A 23,030-nucleotide genomic window follows, 5' to 3' on the forward strand; every position below is an offset into this window, starting at 1 on the left:
CTTCAAGCCTCGAGTGTTTGCCTCTTTCTGGCCCCGCTTCGCTCCACCCTGCCCATGCCCTATACTCTGCTTGGACTTCCCAACTCATGATATTTGCCCAGACTTCTGCCTTTGTCCTTGACCCTTAGTCACCCTGACTTCCTGGCCACCAATCTTTATTTCTATTTATTTTTTTAAAAGACAGTGTCTCCTGTAGCCCAGGCTGGCTGGCCTCCAACTCGCTATGTAGCCGAGGATGACCGTGAACTCCCGATTCTCCGGCCTCCTCCCTCCTGAGGGCTGGGATTAGAGGTCAAGACCAGCACTCAGTGGGCGGTGGGGCCACGGGCGTCGGAGGCGGTGAGCGCCAGCGTGAAGGCGCGGGCGTCCGAGTCCATCTGCGGGGGGTCGGCGTCGAAGGCCGCCTCCCTGGCCCTGCAGCCCTCCACGAACAGCCGGCGGCGCTCCTCGATGTCGCGGAGCAGCCGGGTGGGGATCAAGGGGTTGGTGTGCAGATAGTGTTGGAACATCCGCTGCTCGTGCAGCTCTAGAAGGCGGAGCGGCGCGTGGACGTGCGGCACGGCCATCAGGCCCGCCACGCCGGGGAGTCGCCTGGGAAGCGGGCCCGGGGCCGGTGCCATGAAACGCGCGGCTGCGGCCAGCGGGCCTTCCTGGGCCTCGGGGACCCGGCCGCCTCCGCCCACTCCCCCCTGCAGGACGTCGCCCACGCCAGTCGTGGGGCTCAGGTCGGGGACCCTGCTCTCTCCCGGCTGCTCGGACATCGCCGATCGTTGAGTCCGTTAGGTCACCAGGCAGCGCTGAGCCGAGCAGCGCTAGCAGCCCGCTCCAGCGGCAGTGAGCCCGTGCGCGTGCGCGGGCTTCGGCGCGCTGGAAAACCGAGTGCATGCGCAGGCACCGTGCGCGGACCTCTGTCGTCCTCTAGCGGTGCCGTGTGCCACTACCTCCGCGGCCGCCTGCAGCTCTAAACATCACGGTACTTTTTAACAATTATTTTTGTTTTGCTTGAGACAGCGTCTCACTACGTAGCCTTAGCTGGCTTGGAACTCATATATATGCTCAGAGATCTGCCGGCTTCCGCGTCCAGAGAACGGGAATTAAAGGCCTACGGCACCACGCCTGACTAATTTCTCATTTTTAAAAAAATGTGTATGGGTGTTTTGTCACATAGCTGTATATGTGCACCATGTTTGCCTGAGTTCCGCGGGGGTCAGACGAGGGCATCTGCTCCTCTGGAACTGGAGTTACAAGGTGGCTCTGAGCCACCACAAAGGTGCTGGTAATTGAACCTGGGTCCTGTGCAAGAAAAAGTGCTCTTACTTAACCTATCACTTGTTTTTATTAGTATGTGTAAAACAGAACTGAGTGCCTGTATAGGTCAAGGTCAACTTTGCGGAGCTAGTTCCCTCCACCCTTATGTGGGTCTGGATTGTTGAACTCAGGTTGCTAGTCTCGCTTGACAAGCTCTTTACCTCCTGTGTCATTCCTCTGGCTCCCGTGCGACATTTGCTTTAATTTTGTGTGTGCACACATGTGCAAGCCGTGGCGTGTACGGAGATTAGAATGTGACTTTTAGCAGTTTGCTCCTACCGTGTGGAATTGAACCTAGGTTTTCAGGTTTGGTAGCAAGCACCTCTACCCAGAGATCCATCCGGCTGATGTATTTTCTCGAGTCTCAGGAAGAGACCTTCATTTTCCACTCCCCTCATGGTTCACAGCCATCTTTCTTGGTACTCCATATGGCCTCTCTTCACCAGCCAGAGACACCATATTTACTTGAGTGTAATACACTGTTGTCTTGGAGCTTTCCCTTGGTTAATCATCTAAAAGAATTTACAAGAGAGCTGTCTCTGGTGGCACACCCTGCAATCCAAGAATGTGGGAGGTGGAGGTGGGAAGATTCATCCGTGGCTTAGGTTAGCCAGGGCTAGGTGAAAACCTGTCTAAAGTGTGTGAGAGGCATTTGCATCCAATCACCTTTGAAAGGCCCAGTTTCTGGCTGAAATGCAGCTGTACCATGGTCCTTTAATAATCTCTGCACCTGTCTTCTTGTGCCTTTGATGAATCCAGAGTCCACCAACCTGTTAACACTGTAGCAGTTGAGCCTGCTGGCTCAAGCTTGTAACTGTAGCTAGGTGTCTGAGGCAGGAAGACAAAAGTTCAAGGCCAGCTGGGGATACAGAATTGAATTCAAGGCTAGTCTGGGAAACTTTGTAACTTTGTAACTAAAAGTAGGGTCAGGGGCCAAGGGATGCCTCAGTAGGTAAAGGTGATGATGTCTTGCTTGAGCTCCTGCAAGTTGTCCCCTGACCCTATGCATCCTGTGACATGTGCACACACACTGACTGGGGTATAGCTCAGTGGTGATGATCTGGACTCTATGAGTTCCAGGCCAGCCATGGCTACACAGTGATACACCCCTATCAATCAATCAATCAATCAATCAATCAATCAATCAATCAATCAATCACTCCCCCCTTTCTCTCTCACACACAGCTTGTTAGTAAATTTGAAAAATAGAAAGTTCAGGTAGTATTAGTTTTTCTCAACATGATTTCATAATTCATCATGGTGGATCTGACATAACCTAAGATCACTTTCATAAGTTGTTTTGTTTTGTGTTCTGAGACAGGGTTTCTCTATGTAGCCCTGGCTGTCCTGGAACTCTATATGTAGACCAGGCTGGCCTTGAACTCATAGAGATCTGCCTGTCTCTGCCTCCTGAATGCTGGGAATAAAGGCGTGGGCCACCACTGCCCAGCAGATTCTGTTTTGTTTTGTTTTTGACAGTCTTGCTACATAGCACATGTTGGTGTAGTGGCATCTCACCTTGCCAATGAACTTGTACTAGTGGCCACGCCCTTTTGGGCATGGTTTCAGGTGCGGATGTGACCCCTTTAAAGTAGAAAAGCTGTGAGCCCACGCACCTGCTCTCTCTCTTGGGTCGCTGAGAGCACCGGAAGGGCAGAGACTGCATCTCCTGGGGCAGGAAGGCAGCGGGTGGCTATTTATCCTTATCTGTGCAAGTTGCTGCCCAATAAAACACTGATGGGAGATGTCATTCTGTAAATGTTTCTCATCCTGGTTAATGAATAAAGTACTGTTGGCCAATAGGAAAGCAAGACAGGAGGGACTAGGAGACAAGGAGGAAAGAGGAAGTAGTAAGGAGGAGTCAAGATGGAGAGATCAGGGAGAGCGCAATGTCAGCCCATTCCCCGGTAAGAAGAAAGCACATGGACATATGTAGATACGTAGATTAACAGAAATGGGTTAATACTTAAGACAGAGCTAGCCAATAAGAAACTAGTACCTGGCCAACAGCATTATATCAAATACAGAGTCTCTGTGTGTTAATTGGGGCTGGCGCAGCGGTGGGACAAGACCAGCAGCGGGCAGAAAAACTTTACTTCTTACAAAACAACGGTTTATCTTTTATCTTTTTCTCATTTAAATCTTGGATCTGATGAACCCATTTAAACCCCACCTTCAATTAGCGCCCCCTCGATCCACCTGTGGCTCAACCGCACCCAGCTTCACCGCATTCTGGTAACCCAGATGGGATACCATGTAGAGACCAGGAAGATGGGACGCACCAGGTGCGTAAGATAAGGCCACGTAGAAATAGGTTAGTAGTTGTGGGTTAGTAATTAAGAAAGAGCTAGCCAGTAAGAAGCCATAGCCACTGGCCAACAGTTTCATTATTATGTCTCTGTGTGCTTATTTGGGCTGACAGGACAGAAATCTCCATCTTCAAGTTGGCCTCCAATCTAGCGTCTTCCTGCCTCTGTCTTCACTGTGCTGAGATTAGAGGTGTGTACCAAGTCCAGCATGCTCATAGCCGGAAGAACAGGCCTTTGACAGAGCCCAGCCACCTTTCTTTTTAAGATGTTTTCTCTTAGATGTGCTTATGTTTCTATGTGAATGTGTATTGGGGCTGACCTTGGAGGCCAGAGGAGGACTGGATCCCTTGACTGAGCCGTAAGTGCTCCTAGCAGCAGAGTCCTCTCTCCAGCCCCACCCCAACAGCCATTCCTTTAGTTTCTTTTTATGTGTATGAGTGTTTTGCTTGCATGTATGTATGTGCTCCACCTGTGTGTGTGATTCCTGTGCAGGACAGAATAGGGTATCAGAGCTCCTGAAACTGGAGTTACAGATGTTTATGACTGAGCTGCCAAGGTGTTAGGAATTGAACCTGGGTCCTCTGCAAAAGCAACAATGCTCTTAATCATTGAGTCATCGCTCCAACACCCTCCAACATCCACCCTTTCACACACACACACACACACACACACACACACACACACACACACACACGAGAGAGAGAGAGAGAGGGAGAGGGAGAGAGAGGGAGAGGGAGAGAGAGGGAGGGAGAGGGAGAGAGACAGAGAGAAGACTATGGAGAGAACTTTAACCAATCATGATCACTCACTGCATTATACTGGAGCCAGTAAAGAGGTGTCAGAGGGCCAGACAGATGGCTCAGGTGTTCTAGTCGATGTGATAAAATACCGACCAAAACAAAGGTCACAGCCCATCTAGGAAGGAAATCATGGCAGGAACCCAGAGGCAGGAATTGAAGCAGAGGCCATGGAGGGCTGCTGCTTACCGGCTTTCTCTTCTGGCTTGTTCAGCTACTTTGTCTAGGGAAGGCACTGCCTATGGTGGGCTGGGCCTTGCTACATCAATTAGCAATAAAGGAAATGCCTCATAGACTAACCCATGGGCCAATATGCTAGAGGTAATTCCTCAGTTGAGGCTCCTCTCTCCGGGTAAATCAAGTTGACAATCAGGATTGGTTTCACTCTGCAACCATAAGGGCCTGAAAAGCAGATCTCAGCATCCTTGGAAAAAGCTGCACATGGTCACATATCTATAACCCCACCCCTGTGGGAGGTAGAGACAGAAGGAGGCCACCCGCCTGGCCCCAGGTTCTGTGACTGTCTCAGGGCAAGTGAGAGGGAATGCACTGGCCTCTGCATATATGCACATGGACACACATACCCACATGTGTGTACACCACACAGAAGACACATACACTCAAAAGTCATAGAGAATCATGTGAACAAGTGCTAACCAACACAATGGAGTCCATTGACAGTCTATCCGAGAGGTGAGGTGAGCAGAAACTAATCATTTTGAAGAGAAAAAGAAATCTTCAAAATATATAATAGGAATAAACTCAGTGGTTGGGAGCACAGCTGCTCTTCCACAGGACCCAGGTCCGGAAACCCAGCGCCTCCATGGTGGCTCATAGCCATTTCTGACTCCAGCTCCAGGGGATCAGCATCCTCTTCCTGCCTCGTTGACCACCAAGCTTTCAGATGCACAGACATACATGCAGACATGTCTAGACCCACGAAAGACCAATTTTAGGGAAGTTCATTTAACAATATTAATATTCCCCAAATAAACATTTACACTCAACTTAAGGCTACAAAAATGTTTCTTTAAAATTTGTGTGTGCTTGTGTTCATTGTGTGTGTGCTAGGTGCCACGTACTCGTGGGGGTCAGAGGTCATCTGCTAGTGTTCTTTGTGACAGAGCGCCACCTTGTTTTCTGCCGAAGGCCTCTCAGTGGTCCCAGGTTGCTGGCTCATCAGTGAACTGCAGGGATTCTCTCTCTACATCACCAGCTCTGGGGCTACAGCACGTCACCTCCTGTAGTTTTCCATGTGGGTTTTGGGGATAAACCTGGGTCATCGTCCTTTCGAAACAAGCATTTTGCAGGCTGTTCTGACTCCCAGCCCTAACTTTTTTTGAGCCTGGGTATTTAGCCCAAGCTGACCTCAAACTTCTCATGAGATTACTGGCATGAGCTTCCACCACGTGTTTAGCTGGGTCTAGTGGCACAAACCTCTAATCCCAGCACTCCAGAGCCAGGTGAGCTTTGAGTGGGGAAGTCAGCCTGGTCTACAGAGTTCTGGGACAGGCAGGGCTACACAAAGAAAATGTCTCGGGAAACAAAATATGAAAACAGCTTATTTGGATAGAGTTCTGTATCTTTTTATTTATTTTTGTTCTTTTTCCAAGGCAGAGTTTCTCTGTGTAGCCCTCGCTGTCCTGGAATTTACTCAAACTCACAGAGACCCACCTTCCTCTGCTGGGACTGAGGGACTGTCCCCACCACCTGGCTAGTAGCATTCCTTTCCTTTCTAGGTGAGGCTGCTCATACCTGTAGCCAGCATTTGGGAGACTGAGACAGAGAACATTGAAGTTCCAGGTCAGCCAGCACAAGTTAGAAGTGAGAGTCTGTCTTAAAGCAAACATGACTAAACACACCTCAAAAGACAGATTCAGTGGCTGGAGAGGTGGCTCAGGGGTTGAGAGCACTTGTTGCTCTTGCAGAGGACCTGGATTTTGGCTTCTATCACCCATATAGTGACTTCTAACTATAATTCTACTTCCAAAGGATCCACTGCCCTCTTCTGGCCTTCTGAGGCACTGCATACACGTGGTGCACATACATAAATGCAGCCAACAGCTCACACATATTAAAGATAAAGAAAATCTTTAAAATATGACTCAGTATCTCAAAGACAGCAGTTATCTCTGGGTTATATGTAATATGACTCTAATAAAAAGGTTTTTGTTTTTGTCTGAAATAATAGTAATGTTGTGTGTGGTAGTTCATGCCTTTAATTCTAGCAATTTGGAGGCAGAGGCAAGTGGACTTCTGAGTTTGAGCAGCCTGGTCTACAGAGTGAATTCCACGGCAGCCAGGGCTACACAGACAACCCGTTGCAACACTGCCCCCTGCCCCCAGTAAACATGAGCAAAAATAACCAGAAACCATGAGTGGGTTCAGCATCAGGAAACCCGAGCTCTCTAGTAGCTCATTTGCTACGTGAAAAGTCGAACCTTATACTATTACTTCTCTGAACTAATCACAAATGGTTCAAGACAAAGGAAATCCTAAACACACACCAAGGAAACCAGGATTTAAAATCTTGCACAATTTAGAGAAAACAGGATAAATAATCCAGGCAGGTGTGTTGACTCTGTGGGTACCACACAAGCCTGGTGATCCGGAGTTTGAGCCCCTGAACCCACATCAAGGATAAATATAAAATTCTAACGAAAAGCCAGCCAAATAACTGGAAAAATATATTTGTAACGCACATCATAAACCATTGTCATACCTAATGCCACTAATACATAGTCAACTACTATAGTCATTAAAGAAATTATTGAGGGAAGAAATGGATAAAGAATGTGGACAGTCTGCTGGGTGGTGGTGGTACACACTTTTAATCTCAGCAGTCAGGAGGCGGAGGCAGGCAGATCTCAAAGTTTGAGGCCAGCCTGGTCTACTGAGTGAGTGCCAGGACAGCCAAGGCTACACAGAGAAACCCTGTCTCAAAAAACAACAAAACAAAAAAGAATGTGGACAGTCATGTGAGGGAAAGAAGTTAGTTTTCTTGGTTCTGGGGGCAAGACCCAGAGACTTACTTATGTATTCTAGGCAGGGGCTCTACCACTCAGCCACACCCCAGCCCCTCACTGGGGGATTCTAGGCAGGGGCTCTACCACCAAGCCATGCCCCCAGCCCCTCACTGGGGGATTCTAGGTTGGGGGTCTCCCACTGAGGCATGTCCTCAGCCCCTCACTGGAGTTAGTGTGCTATCACTAGGCTATTCTAGGTGAGTGTGCTATCACTGACATATATCCAGGCCTCTTTTCATTTTTAAATGAAAAGACTACTTACATTAAAAACCTTAAAAACTGATATACCTTTTTTCTACCATTAGGCTGGTGAGCCCTCCACATGTGAAGGTTGAGCTCGCTGGCTAGGCAATCAGAAAACATCCATTTACCAATCACTGGTGGGACTGTAGAGGTCAGTTGGCTGTATCTGTAAAGTTAACAAAGGCAAACTTCTGGCTCAGGAGTATCACTTCTAGAAGTCAGACTACAGATATTACCTAGAATAAAAAGCCTAAGAAGCAAGTGAGATGCACCATCAGTTTTATGGAAACTTAAAGGAAAAAGAAAAAAAAAAATGATTTGTAACACCATCAAGCATAAGACGGATTCCAACTTGAGGTGGCAAACACGAAAAATGCATTTTGTTCAGATCCAATGCAGAGCCAGGTGGTATTCACAGACGACCTATCAGAGGGGGCTTTTATACTGCCAGGAGAAAAGGGTTCCAAACAGCCCAACCCGCCATCAGCATTACAGCCTAACCACACAATGCCAAGAAATACAGCTTTAAGGAGTAAGTATACTGGTCCGGAAGGTCCTTCAAGATGTTTTCTTCATGAAATCACAATATGTAAACCAAAATATGTCAACTTTGAAAGAAACAAACAAACAAAAAATAAATAAATAAAAAACATTGTGTATACATAATGAAATTAGGAAGGAAACTGCCGTCATGGGAAGCATTAGGTATGGAGACAGGGAGGAAGGACAAAATCCTCCAGGCTTCATATTCTTGGGGCTTATGAATAATGACTTACAAAAACAACTTTGGGAAATGGATAACAGAATTCCAGATATTTGATATCGTTTAAAACACCATTTATCACATACTATATACAACATTTATGATGCTTGCCATTCCCAACGTCCCAGAAACACAAAATCAGTCTTACATACTCCACACTCCCGTTGACTCTGACATGAGGAGAAGGCGAGCTCTGCAAAGGTCAAGTTCTTGACAGGAACTGGGTCCTAAAGGCAGTTTAAACTCTTCATGCTGATCTTCTTCCATCGTGGGCTACCACTGGCAATTTTAAGTCTCAAAATTTTTGCAAAACCATCCTTGACTCATTCACGAAGCCCCGTGGATGGGCGTCTTCCGTAACACAAGAACTCTCAACCAATCATCAACTCAAGAAACGTTACAGGAGTCTAACGATGCTTTGGACAATCCCCCCCTCCCCCGATCTTCTGTCGCCTTTCCCCCTCCAACGAATGCACTGCCTTATTCTCAAGATCCTCTTGACTTCCGAGAACCAAGTTGCAGGATGGGGTTTGACTTGGATGCCGAGGTCTTCTTGGTGCCGGGGCCTCCTCACTCTCTGCTGATGAATTTATCGCAACCCAGCTCCTCTATGAGAGGATTGATCACCTCCGACGCAGTCAGGGCTATGGTAAACGTTAGAATGTCAAAATCCACCCTCTGCGGGTTGCGCAGGTACTCTATGTCGAAGGCGGCCTCTCGGGCTCTGCAGGCCTCCACGAAGCGCCGCCGGCGCTCCTCCAGCTCCTGGATCCGGCCCGGGGCGATCGGGTAGTTCTCCAGGTAGTGGCGCAGGAACTGCTGGTAATTGATGCCCAAGACGCTGAGGGGGTGGCGGAGGCGCAGGTACGGCAGCGCCGCCAGCCCGCCCGCCCTGGACCGGGGCCTGCCCTCGGGCGCGTCCTCCTCCAGAGGCTCGCCCAGCAGCCGGGCCACCTCCGCCATCCGGGCTTCCCGGGCCGCCGCCGCCGCGGGGCCGCCCCGGGCCGCCGCCGCCCGGCCCCCCCTGGCCGCCGCCCCCGGGGCTGCGGGGCCTTCCCGGGCCGCCGCCATCGGGCCTCCCCGGATCTCCTCCGGCCGCGCCGGGCCCGGGAGCGCACGGCGCCCGCCGCCTACCTCGGCCTGCGGGAGCCCGCGGTCGCCGCTCGGCGCGCCCGTCTGCGGGACACTGCTGACTGCGGGCGCCTGGGACATGTCGGACCGCGGGGCCAGCACCGCCGCTCGCCGGGAGTAACGGGACGCCGAGGCGCGGGGCGTGCACGCGACGCCGCGGACCCGAGCGAGCGCAGTGCGCACGGGGAAACGTCGCGCGCCCCGCAGCCCGCGCAGCCGTAGCTCCAACGGCGGAGCCGAGGAGCGGTGCGCATGCGCCTCCCCCGGGCGCTTTGGGGGCCAGCCAGGAGGGTGCCGCCTAGCGGCCAGAAGAGCCGTCGCACCCTTTCGGTTGTAGGGTGGGGCTGTGTTACGTTCCTACCAACCTGTTTCTAATTTCAACTTGGCGTTTTTTAGGTTGTTTTCAGAGATTTGTTTATATGCTTATTTATTTATTTAGTGTGTATGAGTGCTTCGCCTGCGTGCTTGTAAAAGTGCACCGTTGTGCATATAATGCCAAAGGAAGCCAGAAGAGAGCGCTGGATCTTCCGGAGCTGGAGTTCTGGGAACCATGTGCTGGGAACTGAACCTTCGCCAGTGTAGCCGGTGCTCGTAACTTTGGAGCCACGTCTTTAGCCCCTTGGTTGTATTTTTGAAGCAGCTGGCCATGAAGCCCTGACAGCCAAGGATGACCTTGAAGTAGAAAACTGATATCCAAAAGTTGTTCTTCTCGTGTGCAAACACACATAAATGTTAAGAAAAGAACCGAGCCGGGTAGTGGTGGCCCACGCTTTAATCCCAGCAGAAACAGGTGGATTTCTGTGAGTTTTGAAGCCGTGCTGATCTACAAAGTGAGTTCCTGCACATCCAGGGGAAACATGCTTAGCGCTTGGTGGTGCACATCTGTAATCCCAGCACTCGGGAGACAGAGGCAGGCAGATCTCTGTGAGTTCGAGGCCAGCCTGGTCTACAGATCAGCCTTGTCTTGAAAAACAAAAAGGGGGAAAAAAAAAGAAAAAAGAAAAAAGAAAAAAAAATGAAACAAACAAACTGAACATTAAGAGGCAGTCGATGTCTCCTGAGAGTCTGCTGCACACACGTTACTCTAGAACTCCGGTGAAGCTGCAGAAACAAATGCTTGGCATATACTTGTAGCCTTTCCCTTCACTGACATCACCATGTCCTTAGTTAATTCTGTTTTCCTTTGTGGACTTTTAAACATATCAGTCTTTCCCAAAGTCAGACCCCAAGTTGAGAAAACACTTTTGGAAACTAGCGTTCCCCCACCCCAGACTGACTGGAGTTTGCCGCGCGTGCGGCATGTTGAGGCTAAGTCTAGCCTAGCAGGCATAATTCAAGGGTTGACAGATGAGAAGGAAGGGCGGTTAGAGGAACATGCAGGGGGTGATACCTGTTTCTCCCACACCACAGGAAAGCTGTCAACACAGAAGAGGACGCTATGGTTCCGCGGCTTTGGTAATTCTGTGTATGAGCTCACACACACAGTAGGGAACCCCTGATTAGACTCAAACCACACCAAACACCTGTTCTCACAGAGGATCCTTTATTACAAGACAAGAGAAGTTAAAGTGGCTGCTTTTTCTTTTTTTATTTTCCCTCTCTCCCCCTTTCCCCTCCTTCCCCCTCTCCTCTGCCTCCCTTCCACCTTCCTCCCTCCCTCCTGCCCCCTCCTTTCCTCCCTCCCTCCCTCCCTCCCTCCCTCCCTTCTTTCTTCCTTCCTTCCTTCCTTTCTTTCTTCCTTTCTGGTTTTTTGAGACAGAGTTTCTCTATGTAGCTTTGGAGCTTATAGAATTCACTTTATAGACCTAGACCAGGATGGCCTCGAACTCACAGTGATCCACCTGCCTCTGCCTCCCTCCTGAGTGCTGGGATTAAAGGCATGCACCACCACCACCTGGCAACAGGTGTAATTTTTAAAGATAAGGAAAAGATAAGGGAGGTCTGTGTTAGGATGGGCTAGCACTTGATGGCATATTGTGATGGACATGTTAATTAGATGAACCAAAGGGGGCTTTTGATTGCTGGACTTCGACACTCTGATAGCTGGACCTTGGTAGTTGGCCTCAGGAGAAGGAAATGACCAAATAAGGGTGGCCAGCTTTAGAAATGTAACCTAAGGTTTTTTCAGCAAGGCGGAGGGAATTGGGGAGAAGGGCAAAGCGTTCCAGAGCCACATGCTTGAGTAAACTAGTGTCCCTTCAGCACACACATGTCTACTCATCCCAGACAGGGAGCGTACAACAGGCCAGTATGGATACCACCTGTCTCTGTTAGGATTTCTCTTGCTGTGAGGACACACCATGAACACACAGGTCTCATGAAGGACATGGTGGCCGGGGGTATGGCAGCATTCAGGCAGATGGGGTGCTGGAGAATTGTAGTAGTTTGAATGTAATTGATCCCCATAATCTTACAGGCGGATCTCTGTGAGTTCAAGGCCAGCCTGGTCTACAGAGTGAGTTCTAGGACAGCCAAGGCTACACAGAGAAACCCTGTCTCAACTCCCCCCAAAAAAGACTGGGCTGGAGAGATGGCTCAGTGGTTCAGAGCACTGGCTGCTTTCCCAGATGTTCTGAGTTCAATTCCCAGCAACTACTATAAATGGTTGTGAGACTGAGTGTCTCACAGCCATTTAGAGTAGGATCTGATGCTTTCTTCTGCATAAAGGCATCCATACAGATAGAGCACTCCTATACATAAAATAAATAAAACTTTAAGAAAGTTGTTTCAGATGTCTTTCTCTCTCTCTATGGCACTGTTGGGTCCCACCTACCTTTACCCAGAGTCAGAATACATAACTGGTTTCCCAGACCACTTCAGACTCCTCCCCTCTCCTTCTCTTGTTCTCTTACTAGGAAGGCTGAACTCTCTAGGACTGATATGAGTTTTGCCTCCCCCACCACGCACTGTTGCAAGCATTTTTCCTGCCAGCCTGGTCCCAGAGCCTCCTCAGCCCCAGATGACTCTATTTGATATAAAGCTGTTGGCCTGTTACTAGCATTTCTTACTGGCTAGCTCTGTCTTAAATATTAACCAATTCATATCAATCTAAGTGTTTCCACCTGGTCTTATCTTACCAGAGAGAGGATCCGGACCTTCTCAAGTCCCTACATCTTGAATCTCTACCTCACCCCTAATCATCCTTGTCTCCTAGTCCCACCTATCTTACTTTCCTATTGGCCAACGGAGCTTTATTCATTAACCAATAAGAGAAACATATTTACAGAATGACGTCTCCCATCGTTTCCTCTTTTCTACCATCCAAGTACTAACCAGGCCTAAACCTGCTTAGCTTCCAAGATAGATAAGATGGTATAGCCATAGACTCATCTCCTCTTTTCTGTCTAAAATAAAAAGAAGGGTTTTAACTTTAACATAGTAAAACATTTAACAAAACAGTTATTAAGCAAGAACTATAGTTAACAATATTTAGTCCATTAACATTTGGCAAGATTTAAAGAAAATATTTCATCATCTATCTTATCTTTTGAAAGATTTTAGTTTGCAGAGCAAGGATGTAGGAAAGGGGCAGGAGAATAATTCTTGCAAGCAGAATATAGAAAATCACAAAGAATGGATGTGGACATGGGTGGAAAAATCAGGAATTATGAGAACAAGGTTACTATGGTGATGGGGCTAGTGGTTATATGCTAGACTGATCTTGTTAAATAGGGCTAGTTACCGAATCATCAAACCTTTGTGGAATAACTGAAGGCTCTAAGTGTACAGTCAAGAGAAAGCCAGAGTATGAAAGAAGTTTCTCACAGGTCTTGACCCACAACAAGGAAATCGGTCCCCAACCCTGGAACAAATGGTCCCAGATGAACAGCCCTGTCTGGGTCACTCCTGGCCAACAGACAGTCTGGGGTCTCTCCCACCGGCCCATCAGGACCCCGGAATTAGGGTCCAACACTTTGTGAGTCTAAAGTCTTATATGTAACTTATCTTTAATCCTAACTAAGGAAAACTATAACCACAACTATCTGTCTTCAACTCCAACAAAGACCACAGAAGGATAGTATATAAACACTAGAAATGACAGAGACAACTCACTGCCTGGTCAGTCACGCAAAGTTCTTCTGTCATGTTCCATCTTCAGCCCATAGGCCATAGTGTGTCTGACAGACTCCTCAGCAAAGCAGGAAACTTTAAACTGTCCACCTGTGTTGGCAGTTTGTCAGTCACTTTTCTCTGTGTCCTGCAGACTGTCTGGCAGACTCTTCCACGAAGCAGGAACCCTACTACAATGTCCATCTTGTATCAGCAGTCACTTTCCTGTGGGTCCTGCATGTTTGGTTTATACAGCATAAAGTCAAACAGTCCAGACAAGAGCAGTATCTTGCCAAAATGGCTAGTCTTGCCATATTCGAAGTAAACTCCATAACGAGTTTCTCATGTCCATCTTCCTTTCTAACATAGGTGGTGTTGCCAGGAGCAGTTATGTCTCACTGTTAAGAAAAACCCTAAACCATTTTAAATGTCATATTCTGTAGGTCTTTGAAAGGTTTGAAGAATATTTATCCATCTCAGATATATTTCTGGATATCTAGAAATCCTAACTAACATAAGTTTTGACTATTATAAGTAACTATCTATAGTCTGTACTAAGTTATATATTACATTTTTAAATGAGCTATTTAAACTCAATACCTAAATAAGAGGAGAAATACACATCATAAAATTGATCTTAAATTTGTATCAATAAATGAAAATCCATTCCAAAACAAAGTATTCATTTCCATACCATAATCCCCTTTTTACCTTTAAAAAGAGATTGGTTGTGATCATTAACCATTTATAACCAAGCCCATTTAAATGAAAGCAAACATTTATAGACAATATTTGGGAATTTGGGCGTTGTTCTCTCCAAGCTGTTTCCTGCTGGTAGGGGATACTCTTTTGGGAATCCTAAGAAGACACAGAAATCCTGGCTGTATTGGTCTGCAAGGCTGCCTTGTCCCAGCTGTTTTGAATGTTGGATCACCTGGGACACTGCTTCAGGGGGTCTTGCTTGACCAAATCATGTTAGTCTGGAAGTAATCCACAGCTTTTCATTTTCTGTGTAACAAAAATAGTAATTCCTTTCCCCAGTAACCGGCCCTTAGACTTAAATTTGGAAGTCAGAGCATTTTTAATATATATATAAATTCGATTAATCTAGCAGCGTTTCTTTTAACAGTTGTTGCTATTTCCATAGCAGCCAAACAATACAAAGACAATACAATAGCATACAGTATCCAGACTCTCTGTGTGCCTTCTATCTTTACATGGCTTTTTTTTTTTTTTAATTACTCTATTTCTTCTTTTTTTATTTTTTGAGACAGGGTTTCTCTGTGTAACTCTTGCCTGTCCTGGAATTCACTCTGCATACCAGGTTCATTTTGAAATCACAGAGATCTGCTTGCCTCTGTCTACCAATTGCTGGAATTAAAGGCATGTGCCACCACACTCAGCTACTCTATTTCTTTTTGGTTTTTTTAAAACCATTTTATCCAGCTTTTTTCCCCCCCTCTCCCAAGCCTACGTATATTATAAAAACATACTGTAAACCTTTAGAGGGTTTTTTAAAACCTGAATCTGTCTTTACTGTAAATCTTTATCTTTTCTGCCCATGACTCTTTTATCTGTTAAACAACATTGTTAAAAATAAAGCCACAGCTGTATTAGCCATGGTCTATCCAAGATGGCGGGGTACATTTACCACCAGCACTGAGAGCTGTGCAGCCTTGGTCTACGCTGCCATCCAGCAGCATGCTGCCGGCTTGGAGATGTGGTCACTGCCATTGCCAGCTCTCATACACACCATTCAGTTGTTAGCAGGGTTGCCGCTTATGCTGAGTCAGGAAACCTCCCTTAAAGGAGCCACGCAAATCTCTGCTTGTCTCTAGCAAAACAGAATCTAACCGAGAAAAACGCTTCTACCAAGAAGCCTTGCTTGTCTCTGTTCTTTTGTTTCTAAAATCCCTTTGTAAGCTTTTGTCAAGTTTTAAGTGAAACTTCTTGGGCCCCATTTTGTTACAAGCAGTTTTCCCGCCAGCCTGTTCCCAGAGCCCCATCAGCCCCAAATAACACAGAGACACTGTATTAGATATAAAGCGGTTGGCCTGTTACTAGCATTTCTTATTGGCTAGCTCTGTCTTAAATATTAACCTGTTTCTATCAATCTAAGTGTTTCCACGTGGTCATATCTTACTGGAGAGAGGATCTCAAGTCCCTACATCTTGACTCCCTCCCTACTTCTCCTCGAGTCCTCCTTGTCTCCTAGTCCCACCTGTCTTGCTTTCCTATTGGCCAACAGGGCTATATTCATTAGCCAGTAAGAGAAATATATTTACAGAATGACATCTCCCATCATTCCCCCCCACACACTCACTGACAACAGCTTCCAGGACACTTCCTTGTCCCTCTTCTTCCTTTCCTCAAAAATCCCCAAACCTCTCTTGTCCCCTGCCTCCGTCAATGTCTCCTACTGCATTCTCTGTACCTCCCTTCAATGCCCTCCCTACCACAGTTCCTTTCGATGGTGAGGCTTCCGACACCAAGTCCCAACCCCCACTAATGATCCCTGCCATCTGAGCTCCCCTTTGGAAGCCAAAGATGGATTCTTTCAACTTCTCTACCCAATCCCTCTCACCATTTGCTCAAAACCTTCCCAATTACCCATGTTTCCAAAATATTTCAATTTTAGAACCTACCTGAACACCAAAGTGAAAGATTTTAGTCTGCAGAACAAGGATGTAGGAAAGGTAAAAAAAAAAAAAAATAGTTCTTGCAAGCATAATATAGAAAATCACAAAGAATGGATGTGGACATGGGTGGAAAAATCAGGAATTATGAGAACAAGAAAGGTTACTATGGTGATGGGGCTAGTGGTTATATGCTAGACTGATCTTGTTAAATAGGGCTAGTTACCGAATCATCAAACCTTTGTGGAATAACTGAAGGTTCTAAATGTACAGTCAAGAGAAAGCCAGAGTATGAAAGAAGTTTCTCACAGGTCTTGGCCCACAGCAAGGAAATAGGCCCCCAACCCTGGCACAAATGGGTCACACCTGGCCAACGGACAGTCTGGGGTCTTTCCAAATCATTCTGTGGTTTTCCTTTAAAGAAGAACAGGTCACACCTGGGTGATCTCTCAAACATGAGATCATACTTTGTAATCGATCACCTTGTGCCCCATGCATGTATGCTGATTGCTGTCTTTCTCTATAAAAAGAGAGCCTGAACCCTCTAAGGAGTGTGCAGCTTTCCCCGAGATTGCTGTCACCTGAGTGCACTCGTTCAGTAAACACCTCTTGCTTGTTGCATCTCCTGGTTTGGTATCTGTGTTGAGGGGCTCTCCCATCGGCCCATCAGGACTCCAGAATTAGGGTCTTACAAAAGGAAAAACTATTCTACTGTAACAGAAGCCTCTCAAAATGTATTCTCTCCAACACAACCAGCTTTCAAATGCTGGTTGTTTCGATCTAAATTGTCCTGGCTCCTTTCAAGAACTCTTGACATTTGAGAGAAGCCTCCTGTCAACCACCAGTGTAAGCTTTCCTGCCTACTGCTCAATCTTAAGGGTGGGATTTCTCCCCAGCTCTTTTGTTGGGACTCCTTTTCCCACTACTTAACTACTTAACAGTGAGCCTAACAGTTTCAAAAGTACATACAAGATCCTTTTTTCCCCTGAGCTCCTTAACTTCACCTCTGTTCCTAGTCTATCTGTCCCAACAGGTTTCAAATCAACTCCAGACAACTCCATTGCCAACCCTATCTGTCTCCTCAAAATCTACACCCTGGTCTAGCCTTACAGACGACACTTTCCTGGCCTCAGACGGTCCTGCATGTGGCTCTGGCAGGCCTTTTCCGTCTCCCCATTCCTCCGCCTTGCTTAAAAACCCTTCGATTACGTCCTAAAGCTGGCCACCATGGTCTATTCCCTTCTTTGGTCACGTCCTTCTCTAGAGATTTGATACTAAGGTACAGCTATCAAAGTATTGAAGTCCAGCAATCAAAAGTCCCCTTTGGCTCACCTAATTAACATGCCCAATTAAAATTAATCACCGTGCCAGGTAATGGTGGCCTATGCCTTTAATCCCAGCACTTGGGAGGTGGAGGCAGGCGGATCTCTGTGAGTTCGAGGCCAGCCTGGTCTACAGAGTGAATTCCAGGACAGGTTCCAAAACTACACAAAGAAACCCTGTCTTGAAAAAACCAAAACAGAAAAAAATTGAACACCTCATCCTAACACAGGGTACCTTTATAAATCGTGATTTTCCTGTGTGCCATGTTTGTCTCCTCCCTATCCAGAGTCAGTCCTTTGTACCTCTGGGACAGACACTTCAGCTCCCTCTCCTCTGTCCCCTATCTCCTTCACCACTGAGTCCTAGCCCACTCTAACACAGACCTCCACTCTTTCTCTTAAAACTCACACCTGCACGGTCCTTTGCTGAGGTCTTTTCTGCCTGAATCAGAAAGCAGACGCTTTAACGTTTCTTCCCCATTAATAAAGGATCTCTGTGAAAACAGCGGTTTGGGCATGGTTTGTGCCCAACCCAGGGTCAGAGAAGGAGCCCTTCACATAGGGGCTGGGGCATACCTCAGTGGCAGGGTTCTTGCTTAGCATGAGGCATGAATTCTAGTCTCACTACTGGAGAAACAAAACCAGGGAGACCTCTGTGAGGTGGGGAATCTCTATGGAATGGGGAGATCACACTACGGTGAAGACATCTTTAAGTTGTAGATGACCAGGCTGGAGAGATGGCTCAGAGGTTAAGAGCACTGTCTGCTTTCCCAGAGGTTCTGAGTTCAATTCCCAGCAACCACATGGTGGCTCACAACCATCTGTAATGAGATCTGGTGCCCTGTTCTGGCATGTAGGCAAACATGCAGGCAGAATATCACATACATAATCAACAAATAAATAATACATTAATTAAATAAAAAAGTTGTAGATGGCATTTATAAATGGAGACCTTTTATATATTTCTTATCTATCCATCCATCCACCAGCTGGCCTGCCTATCTATCTATCTATCTATCTATCTATCTATCTATCTATCTACCTACCTACCTACCTACCTATCATCTATCTATATGTGTGTATGTGCTTGCATGAGTTTATGGGTACCGTATATGTGCAGGTGCCCTCAGAGGCCAGAAGACAGCAGTGTATCTGGTTGTGAGACACCTGATATGTATGCTGGGAACTGAACCTGGGTCCTCTGCCAGAGCACGTCTCCAGTATCTCTCTCTCTTCTTTTTTTTTGTTTTTTGTTTTTTGTTTTTGAGACAGGGTTTCTCTGTGTAGCCTTTGCTGTCCTGGAACTCACAGGGTTCTGCCTGCCTTTGCCTCCTGAGTGCTAGGATTAAAGGTGTGCGTCTCCACTAATAGCTGGTTTCTAGCATCCCTTAGCTGCACAACTGTTGCTCCAGCCCTTACCTATTCCTTGGAAGCAGAGGCCCAGCCAGTCAGCACCATGGACAGCGTCACCGAGGGAGCCCAGTTCGGAAGGGCAGGACTGAAAAAGCTCAGCATATTGTTACAGCAGAATTTTCTGCAGGTTGTTCTCTGACCTTCTTGTGTGTGCACGCTTACACACACTCGTGCAGACCTTCATGGCTAGAACCCATCAGAGTGGACCCGTTGACAATACTGAGGCTTCTTCAGACACGAAGGCGTTAAGGAGAGTCACTAGACACTGGCCTGAGATGACACCTGATCCTTCCAGACAGTTGTCTGCCTTTCTGCCCTAATTGTGGGTCTTCTGGGTCTCAGCAGGTCTGGAGTATACAGTGTGAAGTTAGTGGAAATGAACTCCATCCTCAGGGATGGAGAGAAGCCATCATCCAGCTAGGGGAGACTTCGTCATGCTGCAGCTTTGGGATCTCCTAGCTCTTGTAAGCAACCCTTCACCCACGCTCTATAAATGAGCCCAATAAATTCATGGGCTCCCCAGGTTGAATTTTGATGGAATCATGACTTGGCTCATCACCAGGACCTTGTAGGTAGGTGACAGATGATAATGAGAAGCAGCCAGACCTCACAGCCTGAAGAAATCAGGCCACACCCTTTGCCACTCTCTCCCTAGTGGTGCATGACTTTACTTCCAGAACTTGGGAAGCAGAGGCAGGCAGATCTCTGTGTTTGAGATAGTGGTTCCAGGTCACAGAGTAACCTTGTCTTGAACCTCCCACCCCCAAAAAGTACCCTTCCTGTGGCTAACAGCTCTTAATTTGTGGTACCTAGTTCCTCCATGCTTGTTATTGTGCATACCATGTTGAACTAAATTGTATGGTGAAAAAAACCTCCCACCGGGCTCCCCAAAACTAAAACCAGCCAGCTATTTCCTTTGGGGGATCTCGCAGAAGGCAGTTTTCTGAGTGCCCTCCTTCCTCTCGTGGTGACATACACACTCCCCTATTTTTCATTTTAAAAATATTATTGTTGCTGTTTTGTTTTGGAGACAGGGTTAGCCCTGGCTGTCCTGGAACTCACCCTGTAGGCCAGGCTGGCCTCGAACTCAGAGATCTGGCCGCCTCTGCCTCTCAGGTGCCATGATTAAAGGTGTGCACCACCACCACCCAGCTAAAAATATTAATTTTTTAAGACTAGAGGGATGCCTCAACAGTTTAGCGTGTATGTGCTATTCAGGCAGCTTACACACTTTCCTGTAACTCCAGGGTATCAATACTTGGGCATGTGCACACACAATATTCTGTGTAATTTAGAATACTTTATATTTGTGAGTGTGTGCGTGTGTACCTGTGCTTGAGCATGAATGTATGTATGTTGCCCACACACATGTAAGTGCCCACCAGGGCCACAAGAGGCATTGGGTCCTCTGGAGCTGGAGCCAACAATGGTTGTAAGCCTCTGATGTGGGTGTTGGGGGCCAAACTCTGGTCACCAGCAAGGGCGCTTAGCGGCTGAGCCATCTCTCCAGTCCTTCATTCTCACTCCGAATGAGGCTGGTCTCCAGGCTTTTAGGGATGCCTCTCCTCTCTCTGAAGGTCCTGTTGAGCCATTTTAAAATCAACTGTTCTTTTCTTTCCAATGATCTCCCGGTTCAAGGAGATCAAGGCCTTGAAGCCCTTTCTCCTCGTGACCTTGAAGGGTAGCTGTGGGTAGCCCTGAGCCAACAGGGCTTGATTCATTTTCTTCCATTTTATAAGGAGGGGGTAGAAATTGTTTGCAATGTTACGGGTTAGGGGTTGCTCTGAGATTCACCATGAAAAAATTTAAACAAATAATAGGCTTTTACATAGATATTGGAACCATGGCTGACTTGTATCTGCCACCAGGGTTCCACCTGAGAATGCTCCCAAGAGGCAACCTCCAGCTCTGTCAGTCAGGAGTTTCTAATGGCAAACCGCACAGAGTTACAGCTTTGCGGTTGGGTTAGCTCATACTCTGTTTTGTGTAAACAGGACTTGACTTTGCAATGGATGTTTGCAGAAGTCCCTCAGTTATCTTGAGCAAGGGAGCAATTTTTTTTTTTCAAAATCAGAACTATCAGTTATCTCCTAAGATCCTTTATCTTGTAAAAACAACCGGGGTAGTAAAAAATTTTTACAAGACTGGGCAGTTTTTAAGAATACTCCAACAATTCCCGGAAAAGGAGCACTTTTGTTTTTATTATATATTGAAGGGACTGTAGCCAGTCCAAGAATGACAAACACAGACTTCTCCCCACTCCCTCCGCCTTGCTAAAAAACCGTTAGATTACCTTCCTAAAGCTAGCCACCAAGGTCTTTTCCCTTATCTGGCCACTTCATCCTCCTGAGGCTGATGAGCAAGGTCTTGCTAACAAAGTATTGAAATCCAGTAATCGAAAGCCCCCTTTGGCTGCCTTAATTAACATGCCCAACTAAAATTAAACACCTCATCCTAATCGCGGTTTCCCATCTTACTCTTATAAACTGCCGTTTGTCTATTTTGCACGTCTGTCTCCTCTCCGTCCAGAGACAGTCTTTTGTCCTCCAGGGAATAAATAACCCTCTCTCTTTCCCTTGTCCTCTTTCCCTTCTCTCTCATCCCGTCTCCGGTCTTTGTCTCTTAATTCCTGCCCTCTCTTCCTCTGTGGCAAAGACATCTCCTTTGTGCTGAGAACTTGGTCTTCCGGTAGCCCGAGCCGCACAGATCCCTGAAGGATAGATCACATCCTGGATTTGGAACATTTGGTGCAGTTTCTTAGTCATATCACTAAGCTCCCAGGATGGGGTGGGGTGGGGCGGGGCAGGGCAGTTGGTGGCACATGCCTTTAATCCAAGCGCTGGAGGCCAGCCAGGCCAGCCAGGGCTACACAGAAAAACCCTGTCTAGAAAACAAAACAAAAACGAAGCAAAAAGACATATCACTAAGCACACCGGAACCGGGGGAAGCAAACAAAAAACAGACAAACTGGGCTTCAAAGAAATTTTAAAAACTGTGCATCACGCCAGGCATTGTGGCCCACACCTTTAATCCCAGAGCTCTAGAGGCAGAGGCTGGAGGATCTCTGTGAATTTGAGGTCAGCCTGGGCTATGAGGAGAGTTCCAGTTCCAGGTCACATAGGGCTATATAGTGAGTCCCTGCCTGTCTCCAGTGAAGTTTCTTAAGACTTAAAACTTAAATATTTTTAAAGTTTTTTTTTTTTTTTACATTTTCTGCATTTAATCAATCTTCCTTTTTTTTTTGGAAAGGATTTCTCCGTATTAACTGCTGGGTCAAGCAGAGGTCTATTTGCCTCTGCCTCCCGGATGTTGGGATTACAGGCGTGTGTGCCCTGCCCAGCTCCCTTATTTAAGAAAATTATGTTGGGAAGCCATCACAACATAAACCCAGGCTGTCTCACTCTGTAGCGTAGTCCGACATTGATCGCTAGAGTTTACATTTTGCCCTGCATCCCACGAAACGACCCAAGCCAAAACTGCAGGTTAACCCACCCAGACAGTGTTTGAGATGATTTTGTTTAAATTTCCAAGTCCTGCATCGCTGTGGACGCAGTCCTGGGAAGAATCTCCTGCTCTGAAGGCTTCAATGTCAGGTGAGCTAAGGGCAGGAGCCCGGGTAGGAAAGGGGGTGGGGATGCAGACGGCCGTGGCTGCTTCAAATGGGAAATGTTCAATTTGGGGTTCAAAACTAGGTCCCGACATGGGTTTCTGTTTCTCCACATCTTTCATAACCTCTGCTACCGTGTTACCTCTTTTTACTTTCTTTACCTCCAGAGGTTAGAACTCATGGCGTTGCATGTGTTAAGCAGGGGTCCACTGTGGAGCCATGCCCCACATGCCTTCTGTTTAAACATTTTAATGAATTATAAGTATGTGTGTCTGTGTGATTTCGAGTGTTCATGGAGGCCAGAAGGGAGTGATCCCTTGTGAGCCAGAGGTCATGGGTGCTGGGAACTGAACTGGACTCCTTTGCAAGAGGGGAGTGTGTGATCTATGCCGGTGCCCTTAGAGTTAAAGGCGGTTGTGAACCGC

The 23,030-nt window shown here is 47.1% G+C and overlaps 2 protein-coding genes across 2 annotated transcripts; both read right to left on the minus strand.

Moving 5' to 3' along the window:
• On the minus strand, window positions 1-778 carry Eid2b (EP300 interacting inhibitor of differentiation 2B). The gene has a single exon (XM_051207663.1). The coding sequence runs from the start codon at window positions 759-761 to the stop codon at window positions 306-308; it is 456 nt and encodes a 151-aa protein (XP_051063620.1). The 5' UTR covers window positions 762-778; the 3' UTR covers window positions 1-305.
• A 7,167-nt stretch (window positions 779-7,945) lies between these two features.
• On the minus strand, window positions 7,946-9,696 carry Eid2 (EP300 interacting inhibitor of differentiation 2). The gene has a single exon (XM_051207662.1). The coding sequence runs from the start codon at window positions 9,656-9,658 to the stop codon at window positions 9,017-9,019; it is 642 nt and encodes a 213-aa protein (XP_051063619.1). The 5' UTR covers window positions 9,659-9,696; the 3' UTR covers window positions 7,946-9,016.
• Between the last annotated feature and the right edge of the window lie 13,334 nt (window positions 9,697-23,030).

The sequence above is a fragment of the Phodopus roborovskii genome, unplaced genomic scaffold (assembly GCF_943737965.1).
Source record: "Phodopus roborovskii unplaced genomic scaffold, PHOROB, whole genome shotgun sequence".
Classification (NCBI taxonomy): Eukaryota; Metazoa; Chordata; class Mammalia; order Rodentia; family Cricetidae; genus Phodopus; species Phodopus roborovskii.

What these genes read in the sequence shown, in the direction of transcription:
- Eid2b (XM_051207663.1), bottom strand. Translation starts at nt 761, where the DNA reads ATGTCCGAGCAGCCGGGAGAGAGCAGGGTCCCCGACCTGAGCCCCACG.
- Eid2 (XM_051207662.1), bottom strand. Translation starts at nt 9,658, where the DNA reads ATGTCCCAGGCGCCCGCAGTCAGCAGTGTCCCGCAGACGGGCGCGCCG.